The sequence below is a fragment of the Hemitrygon akajei genome, chromosome 1 (genome assembly GCF_048418815.1).
Source record: "Hemitrygon akajei chromosome 1, sHemAka1.3, whole genome shotgun sequence".
NCBI classification, from domain to species: domain Eukaryota; kingdom Metazoa; phylum Chordata; class Chondrichthyes; order Myliobatiformes; family Dasyatidae; genus Hemitrygon; species Hemitrygon akajei.
This window is the reverse complement of record NC_133124.1, coordinates 201,196,579-201,206,767: the sequence shown is the minus strand read 5'-3', so window position 1 is coordinate 201,206,767 and position 10,189 is coordinate 201,196,579. Positions and strand designations below refer to the sequence as shown.

At 44.6% G+C, this 10,189-nt stretch overlaps 1 protein-coding gene across 1 annotated transcript; it reads right to left on the bottom strand.

Moving 5' to 3' along the window:
* Nucleotides 1–2,209: 2,209 nt before the first annotated feature.
* On the bottom strand, nucleotides 2,210–8,266 carry LOC140739025 (homeobox protein Nkx-3.1-like). Its single transcript, XM_073067016.1, has 2 exons — nucleotides 7,763–8,266; nucleotides 2,210–2,749 (listed from the first exon to the last, which is right to left on the bottom strand). Exons 1-2 carry the CDS (start codon nucleotides 7,962–7,964, stop codon nucleotides 2,364–2,366), a joined length of 588 nt encoding a protein of 195 aa, XP_072923117.1. The 5' UTR covers nucleotides 7,965–8,266; the 3' UTR covers nucleotides 2,210–2,363.
* Nucleotides 8,267–10,189: the final 1,923 nt, after the last annotated feature.

Here is a 10,189-nt window from a genome sequence, read left to right as displayed (position 1 = left end):
GACTCGACCAGACACAGCGGCGATTAAATAAACTGCTCTCTGCAGCCTTGATGGTGCTGAATAAACATAGTCTCCACTTTACCTTCCACAGAGCAAGTGAAAGTGGGCGGCAAATTTTGCCACAGCCGGTTATTGAGAATATTTGAGATAAAAATGTGCGATAAATGGTTAATTCCCTATCTTACAACTGTGACTCTAGAAGCAGGCACTGGACTGGTCAAAAGGTGTATTGAAAGAGTAACTGGAGCTTTTAAGAGGTATTATTGATTATCCTGTGAGTAAACGCAGTATGATCTGTAAATGGTGAACCTTAGTGTAGGAAATTGTTACACTGATTGTCATCCACTCCATCTGAGCCCTCCTGAGGTTATTCTGTACCTCAGCACGAGTGGTTCCCTCCTTTCCCTTCCTATCAGTAGTTTGCACTTGCCACTCAAAGTATTGCAGCACAGAAACAGGCCTTTCGGTCCAACTCCTCTTTGCTAAACAAATTGCCTAATGAGCTAGTCCTATTTGCCTACATTTGGCCCATATCCATTTAACAGGCAGGAAAGGTTAGCTGGCCAAATGTCTTTTTTTTCCAGATCTTTTTATTATTATTATTATTATTATTATTATTATTATTTTTATTATTATTATTATTATTATCCAAAATACAAGAGTACATTGAAGTAAGAAACACAATGTCTCAAAAGAGAGAGAAAAAACAATTAAGGATTGAAAAATATGGTGACACGAAAAAAGAAAAAACCCTACTAAAGCAAGAAAACAGTGGGGGAAAAACCCATTAGGTGTCTTTTAAATGTTGCAATTGTATCCAACTTCAACATTTCCTCTGGCAGCCCATTCCATATAATCACCACCCTCTGTGTGGAAAATCTTCCCCTTGGGTCCTTTTTAAATCTATCTTTCCTCTCTCCGTTTAAACCTACTCTCTCTAGATTTGGACTATCTTGCCTTGGGAGGGGGTGCCAGGGGTGAAAGACTTTTCTAGTTACCTTATCTACTCCCGTTATGAATTTATAACTTCTGTAGGGTTACCCCTCCACCTCCTGTGTTTCAAGAAAAATACCCCGCCCAATGTAGCTTCTCCTTGTAACCAAAGACCCTTTTTGCATCCTCTCCAGCTTAATGACATCCTTTATAGCAGGACTGCAGTTTTCCAAATGTGGCTTGTAACCATCTTGTAACATGATAAAAAATATAGAGGGCTATGTAGGATGGGAGGTTTAGATTGATATTAGAACAGGTTAAAAGATTGGCAAAACATTGTGGGTCAAAGGGCCTGTACTGTGCTGTAATGCTCTGGTACTGCATATTCTGACCAAACTCCTTCTCTATCCAGTCTACCTGTATCTCCATTTTCAAGGTCCTTCTGTTCTGCAACATTCCTCAGGGCTCTATTGTGCAAGTTCTGCCCTAGTTTCTCTTTCTATAATGTAGCACCACACATTTACCTGATTAAACTGAGTTGCTAATACTGGTCCCAAGTTTGAACCCAGAGCACACCGTTAATTGGAATAGGCAGACTTCCTGCACCTCTCCTTGTCAATTGCACTGAGGAGGATCTGTCAGTGACAGCACTGTGGCTATTTAATTAGGTACACCCTATCTAATCTACTACAATCTAATCAGCCTGTCATGTGGCATAACTCAATGCACAAGAGTATGCAGACATTGTCAAGACGTTCAGTTGTGCAGACCAGACACCAGAATGGGGGAAGGAATGCAATCCGAGTGGCTTTGACTGTGGAATGCTTGTTGGTGCCAGGAAGGGTGGTTTGAGTGACTCAGAAACTGCCGATCTCCAGGGATTTTCTCTCACGGGCTGTGAGAATGGTGTGGAAAAAAAGTCCAGTGAAGGGCAGTTCTGTCTGTGAAATTAACAATTGAGAGAGGTCAGAGGAGAATGGCTAGACTAGTTCAAGCTGACAGGAAGGCAACAGTAACTCAAATAACCACGCATTACAACAGTGGTGTGCAGAAGAGCATCTCGAAATGCAGAACAGGTCGAACCTTGAAGCAGACGGGCTACAGCAGCAGATCACGAACACGCATTCAGAGGCCAACTTGTTAGGTACGAGAGATACCCAGTAGAGTGGCCATTGAGTGCATGCTGTCAGCAATTCTCTCTAAGGATTAAATAAAGCACACCAGTGCCACGTATGCTATAAAAAATAGCTATTGCTTTATTACAAATATTGCAGGGATAATATTGATTTACAGTTGTATTCTGGTCCCAGTACAGTGATGGGAAATGGTGGGGTTCAGGGTCAGTCTGGAGTGGGGTAGGGCACCCCCTTCCCTCCAGAAACTCAATAAATAAAGTGCGTTTTGGCTGCAGGCGAGGCCAGTCTCTGACCTCACCACAGGGTGGGGCTAAAGGATCCCAGGCAGTACAGATAGGGATAGTGCCGGTAACTCTGGTAGGAGGACATGAATGGTGTCCTCTCCATTGTGCCCACCTGCTCCTTGGGCACAGCGTAGCTCTGGCTGGCTGACAGCATCTTCCTCTTGGTCTTGTACCTGCGGTTTTGGAACCAGATCTTCACCTGCGTCTCGGTGAGCTTCAGCGCAGTGGCCAGGTCGGCCCTCTCGGGCGCCGACAGGTACCTCTGCCCGTCGAACCTCCGCTCGAGCTCCAGCACCTGGGCGTGGGAGAAGGCTGCTCGCGTACGCTTTTTCTTGGGGCTTCTCACCCCTGCGGGCGAGACCTCAGCCCTCCTGTGAGCGGCAATGCCTGGCGGAGCTGAAGCAGAAAAGAGGGGGGAAAGAAATTTGCATGAGATTTGTGATCAGCTGACTAAAGGGGAAAGTCAGTGGTCAGAGGGGACATCCAACACTGCCAATTTATCCTAGAGTACTGACAGCCCCTCCACTCGATTGGAGATAGCACTCCAGCCACCAGCAACCCGTCCCTCCTCCTCATCTCTCCCCACAGCAGGGAGCTCCTTCTCCAGTGACACAGGAATGTGCAGATGTTACAATCCTGAGCAATGCCCAAACTGTCGAGCAGCATCTGGAACCTTCACCTCAGTCCCGATACAGGGTTTTGATCTGAATGATTGACAAGTCCTCCCTCCAAGGACACTGTTTGGCTCTGAGTTTCTGCAACAAACTGTTAGTTGTTGATTGTCCACCCAATCTCTCCTCACTACAGGTTGTTGCCCGCACCCCTGATTACTCCAGACTACAGAAACATGAACATCACTCATACAGGGGGACCACTTCCGTCAGTCCTGACTACAGCTAGCCTCGTTCTCCCTTCCTCATTGTTCCCAGCTACAGACACACTATCTCTCCCATGCCCAGCCCAATTGCATGTCCCCCTTTCTCTCCACTTTTCCATTGATGACAGATGCACCCTCTCCCCCTCCATCCTCAGACACAGCAACTGCCACATCAAAGATGTGGTTTTCTTTGATCCCTCTCTATACCCTGTCCTACCCCTCTTTTTTCAGTCCTGGTACTTGAATACCCCTCTCTCTTCTCCCCAATCTCTGGATTACAGATACCCCCTTTTCTCCCTTTCCCTCAACTCTCCTGACTAGTAATCCCACTTCCCCCATTAACTCCCTCACCTGACTACTATCTCCAGACCTGTCTATCTCACAGACAGAGCCTGAATCTTCATTACTCTCTGCTTTATGTAGCCCCTTTTCAATCATGGCTCACCCTCAGCCACACTGCAAAGCACTGCCCCTTCCATTTACTCCCTCGCTAGATCTATCTCTTCAGTCCATCCCGGAGACAACGTTGTTCCCCACCACCAATCCCACTCTATACACATCCATTCTTTTCTATCCACCCTCAACTCTGACCCAGGTCTAGATTTACCAGTCAGACATGCACGCATGCAGACAAAAATCATAGCTCACCTATGCTTGCCGAAATCAGTGTCTGCAAAATTCTACTGGAACAAAGACCTTTGGGATCTTTGAAAAAGATAGTCATTCTTTCAGTATTTTGACCCACGTGGCAGAGAGGCAGGAGATCTCTCTCGACCCAGTGAGACTAACATCATATAGAAAGAGCAATTCAATACTCCCTCTGCACCTGCTCCCTCCTCGTACATCTACAGGTTTTTTCCTAAAGGGTGTAGCTTTAGGGTGAGACTGGGAAACTCAAAGGACATATTGTGTGCAGTTCTGGCTGTCTGACTCCATGGATGATATCAGTAAGATTGCAAGAGGACAGAGAAAAAAAATTCAAGATTGTTGCCAGGAGTTGAGGTGCAGAGTTGAAGGAAATGTGGAAGCTCCTTCCGACTTTATTCCTTGGAGTGTGGGAGAACGAAGGGAGATTTGATGGAGGTATATAAAATTATGAGGGATATAGATAGGGTAAATGCAAGCAGGTACTTTTTGCACTGAGGTTGGGAGAGTCTAGAGCAAGAGATCGTGGATGAAAGGTGAAATGCTTAAGGGGACCATGAGGGGAAACTTCTTCACTCAGTGTGGTGAGAGTGTGGAATAAGCTGCCAGCAAAATTGGTGGATGTGGGTTTGAATTGAACATTTTAGAGAGGTTTGGATGGGAGGGGTATATAGGACTATGGTCCAGGTGCAGGTAGATGGGATTAAGCAGAATAATTCAGCAAGGACTAGATGGGCCAAAGGGCCTGTTTCAGTGCTGTAGTATTCTATGCCTCTGACTCTAAGCAAGAGTTGTTTTCATATGCAGAGCGTGACAGGTGCCTGGATCATGTTAACAGGGGTAAAGGAAGATCAAAATAATTTTATTATCAAAGTACATGTACTGTATGCCACCATACACAGTAAGCAATAAATATTGAGAACATGAGCTGAAGTGTCCTGAAAAGTGAGCCCATTGGTTGTAGGAACATTTCAATGCTGGGGCAAGTGAAGTTATCTCCGTTGGCTCAAGAGCTGGTTGAGGGGCAATAATTGTTCCTGAACCTGATGGTGAGGGTCCTGAGGCTCCCACATCTTCTTGATGATGGCAGCAATGAGAAGTTGACCTGGTATTGGTATGGGTCCTTGATGATGGATGCAGCTTTCCTACGACAATGCTTTATGTAGATGTGCTTAATGGCAGTGATGTTTTAGAAGCACTTGGACAGGCACATGAACAGTCAAGGGAGGGCGGGATATAGATTATGTACAGGTAAATGGGGTTAGTTTAGTATAGCATCATGGTCAGCACATGCATTGTGAGCCGAAGAGCCCCTTCCTGCACTGTTTTGACGCGTTCCAACTTCTTTCTCTTTCAAACACTGAAAGTTGCAATGGAATATTTTACACCCAGCTGAATTGCAAACACATCACTATGTGGATTAAAAAATAAAATTTCCACATATCACCTCTGCCTCTGATCATCTTAAATTGACTTCTAATGTGTTCTTCAGTTGTCTCCTTGTTACTTTGTCTGACCTTTCATGATTTTGAACACTCATAAACCCTCTTGATAATATCAGTACAGCCCTAGATTAGCCAATCTTTCTCATCCACAGAAAGATTGGTGAATCACCTCCTTCCCCTCCCTAAAGACCACCTTCTTGCTAAATGCTATCTCCTTAGCATTAAGAGGGAAATCCCAGCTTCAGTTTAAGGTCTGGTTATGGAGGTACACTTCCTGTCCCTCTACACTCAGGGTTTCCTGACACAAGTCATCATTTCTCTTGCTGTGTAATTGTAATTGGTATATTATTGTCACACATCCCAAGATACACAGCTTTGCATGCCATCTGGACTGATCACTCCATATAATAACTCATCGGGGTGATTGATAAGTTCGTGGCCTAAGGGTAGAAGGAGATGAGTTATTATCTTCAAACTTTCTGCATTATCACTCAAAGTCAAACTGCCTGTGCATATAACAAGAGCTGTATAACTCATCTCCTTCTACCTTGGGCCACAAACTTATCAATCACCCATCTGTGGACACTTTCTGGAGGTCCAAGATCTGTATGCTCCACGACCGCTGGACTAAGTGTGTAAATGTAGGAGGGGACTATGTTGAAAAATAAATGTGCTAGGTTTTCTAAAACTGACTCCTTCTACCTTAAGCCATGAACTTATCAATCACCCCTGGTAGTGTTAGAGTTAGGGAGAAAGTGCAAGTACCCTGACAAGGTTGATTAAGAGATCTTTATCGTACACTAATCTATTCAAGAATCTTATACAGCATGAGAGTGTCCTTCAGCTTGGTGTGTGTGTTTTCAAGCATCAGGTATCTTCCTGTGGATGGAAGGAGAGCAGTCAGAGAGTGACCAAGCTGTGGGGTGGGGAGGTCGTTAATTATATTGTGCCTTGCATTCTAAGACACACGGGTTGTTGCTAGAGGAGGGGAGTCAGTGTGGTCTGGTGCTGCCCAAAGTTTGATTAGTGATCCTTGCTGAAGATTAATTGATGTGGTTCACATTATTCTGAATCAGGAAGAATCGGTTTCTATGCTCAACAGGTTGTCCTACTTGGACCAGTTAAGCATAGAAACCAAGTCAAACCTTCTAAAAATGAGGCAGTGAACTGAAACGGAGATGAGTGGAAGCTGAAGGTTCCATCACTGTACTTTGAACCCTATGCGTGAAACCTATCCGAAACCACCTCGGGCAGCAGATTTCTTGTTATCAGGCACAACGCCTACAGAACTAAACCTTTAATCTTGGAGAAAATCATAAACAAAAAGAGGGCTTTGGAGGTAACGAAAGCCAACATGTCACACAGGACATGCTGGAGGAATTGAGTAGGTCGGGCAGTATCAACGGAGGGGGATAAACTGCGGACGTTTGCGACCAGTAACAACTAGCTCTGCGTGTGGATTTCCAAAAATGAAATGGATTATGAACACAGGGGATTCTGTAGATGCTGGAAATAGTGAGCAACACACACACACACACACACACACACACACACACACACACACACACACACACACACACACACACACACACACACACACACACACACACACACACACACACACACACACACCCCCCCCCCCCCCGGATGGACCTGCTGAGCTCCTCCAGCATTTTGAGCGTTTTAACCAACTAAACAGCAAGACCATGCTGAGATGGAAAACTTTACAAACTGTACCAGGGAAGGAGGCCATTTCGCCCGTTGGGTCTGCGGCAACTCCCGGTACAACAGACCCACCCCTCCTCATTCCTTGTGTTACTGCAGTTTAGTCTCCCCTAATATTGCTGTCTATCCACTATTGCTGCCCCCCTCCCACTAGACCAGTTGCAAATTATTTCATCAGTAGGTTTAAATTTCAATACAGCAAAAGGAAAAAAAAAACATTTTACTCCATTGAAATAGTCAGGGAATAGTCCGCTCCATAATTTACGCAGTTTCAATAGGATATAGCAGAACACTGTTGTGGTTCAACGTTCAGGTGAAATACGTTTACTTCACTTTTAAATCACCGTATAGTTTCTCAGACTTCCTCCGATTGCCCTAAAATCGCATCGCGGCATTCGAGCCGTTTGCAGCAACGCGGAGAGCGAACGAACGAGCGGGCGGGATCGCGAGCAGAAGCCACTCGAAACTTAGTTCGGAAATCTCGGAAACAGTTCGCGTCCGACCCGTTAACAGAAACCATTGGTTCTGGGTTACCAGAACACCGACGGTCCCTTTGGGCAGTCTTTGGCCCAGCGACGAGGTTTTAATGGAAAAACTCCGGCTTGCTTCACTTCTAACAGCTTCAGGCCGAGCAGAATGCTGGCGTATTACAGAGAGCGAGCGAAATAAAGATATCACCCCACCACCACCACCTCCACCTCCAGAGGGTTTCCCTACCTCCAACCTCCAGGTCTGTCTCTCTCGCAACCTCTTCAGCTCCAGTCTCCGAATCCCCTCCGGACCGTCTACCCTCTGGCCAGGGCTTGGACGCATCTGTTTCTAAAGGGGTCAGTCTTTGTCTGGGACCTCCCGGTACCTCCTTCTGCGCCAGGATGTCCTGGATGAGGAAAGATGTGAATGGTTTTGTTGTGACAGACATACCTGCGGCCCTGGATCTGGAGCAGTAACCAGGTCAGGGATAGGAAGTGTTAAGTTGGTTTCTTGGCACTCGGCTTTATTATACCCGAAGGTGAAGCATAAAGGGGGAGGCGGAGTCCGTCTCCTCCTCAGATGTAATCACCACTGTCTGTTCTGGGCTCTGGCGAACGGCCCCGGTAACTTCCTCTGTCCAGTGCGGAGACGCACCGGAGTGCTCTCATTCTCTTTCGCTGTGCTTTTTAAATCTCATTTTACCTCCGAGGGACACATAACCCAAATACTGGCCCCACACCTGTGCTGCGTTCTGAAATGTTACGCGGCGCAAACTAAGGGTTAATTATAGGAGGAGTTTGCTGGAAAGGTTAATTATAGGAGGAGTTTGCTGGGAGAAATTTAACCCTTTCACTGCCCTCTCTCCCCAGACACAGGGTTGCATATGCGCTTTTACAGACAACATAGAAATTCACAGCACATTGCAGACCACGATTTTATTTAGCCCATCAGGAATTTGGAACATCTGGAGCGTTTTGTTCTCAACCGGTGCACGTTGTTACTGTGATATTTTGTGGGTGTCTTGGAATTATAAGTAGGCCTTTCGACCCACCATGTGCATCGTTTTAACTTTATTCATCCTGTTTACCACGGCGACGCTCGTTTATGTGAAAGCTGGCTGCTGTCTGCGCATTACCTCACTGACGCATTTAAACTTCCAAAATAAGTTCAGTTTAAGTTCAATTTCAAGTTTAATTGTCAATCAACCATACACATGAATACCGCTTCTGGGGGCAAGAGGTGCAAAACACAGTACCGACAGCCATACACAGCACAGGGTACCAGAAAAAAAAATCAGTAACAAAAATTAATATACAACAAATAGTAACACAGTAATTACAATAATATCAGTGTACAATACAACTGATGGATGAATATGAAACCTATAAGCATCCGGGATATCATCAAGCAAAGAAAATAGATTATGCACAATAAAGGGAGAACTTTCATCAGAATTTACTTCAAGACTTAAGAAGATCTGCCAGACAGAGCCCAACAGTAGAAACACAACAAAGGCAACACTGTCGTTATATCCATAATCACGTATTCCTTTGGCATAATATTTTAGTCTGAAACTGACCTGGGAAATTTACAACGAAAAATAAGAAGTGACATGACACATTTTAGAAAACACTATGTACACCTGAATGCATTTAGATCAACACTGCCTGGGACAGAAGGAGGAAGAGGAATAATAGCCATAATATTTTTACACAACAGTCAGATAAAACTTCTAAGGAAATACTTTCATCAACGAAATCAGGATTCAGCACTGATAAGAAGTACACACCACTAAACTTAAACTACACAGCCCGGAAAAATGTAGGAATTACAACTACAGAAGAAAAAGTTAACCACCGGAAGAGCATGACCCCCCCCCCATGGAAAACACCCCCACGATCTGAGCAGACTAGATGTTGTCAGGGAAATGTCGAGGAAAGCCTGGCTCAGTGTTGGAGACCTCTTCCCCGAAACAAAGGGGTTTCTTGTGGCAGTACAGGGCCAGGTGGTTAACACACGAACAATATCAGAAATGCATAATAAAAAAATCAACAAATTCAAGACAATAAATACAGAAAATGCCATGAGAAACCAGAAACAACCCAATACAATACAGGACCCTGAAGCAGTTTAACTCAATCTGATTACTTCCACAGGCACAATCAGGTGGGAAGCATCATACACTAACATCTTGCTTTAAAATACAAACTCATAAAAGACAGTATAACTTGCTATAAGACTGATCCAGTTTTAGTGTCAGGTTATATTAAGACTGATCTGTTATTACAGATAGGACAACCCATAATAATCATTTGGATATAATATTAAACAAGCAAGAACAGCTTACTTTATAGATACATCGATTCCAAACACACACAACATACAGAAATCAGCAAGTGAAAAATGCCAGAGATACGCCAAATTAACAGGAAAACAGAAGACCGTGGAACATGAACAGGGTATACATTGGCCCGATAGTAATATCTATAACAGGTATCATTCCAAAGTCACTACACTATAGCATTAAATAAATAAGCATACACAGCAATATTTATGTAAATCTCTGGATAGCTACAATAGTAACCACCACTAGAATTGTCCGAAAGTTCCTAGCAATTGACAAATGAGCATGCTTGGCTATGCCCATAGCTCAAGTTTTACCAGCTTGAGCTG

Excerpts from the sequence above, each read along its gene's own strand:
- LOC140739025 (XM_073067016.1), bottom strand. The coding sequence starts at position 7,964 with ATGTCTGTCACAACAAAACCATTCACATCTTTCCTCATCCAGGACATC. Across the intron at positions 2,750-7,762 it reads GACAGACCTGGAGGTTGGAG|CTCCGCCAGGCATTGCCGCT; the intron begins GTAGGGAAACCC and ends TTTCTGCTTCAG.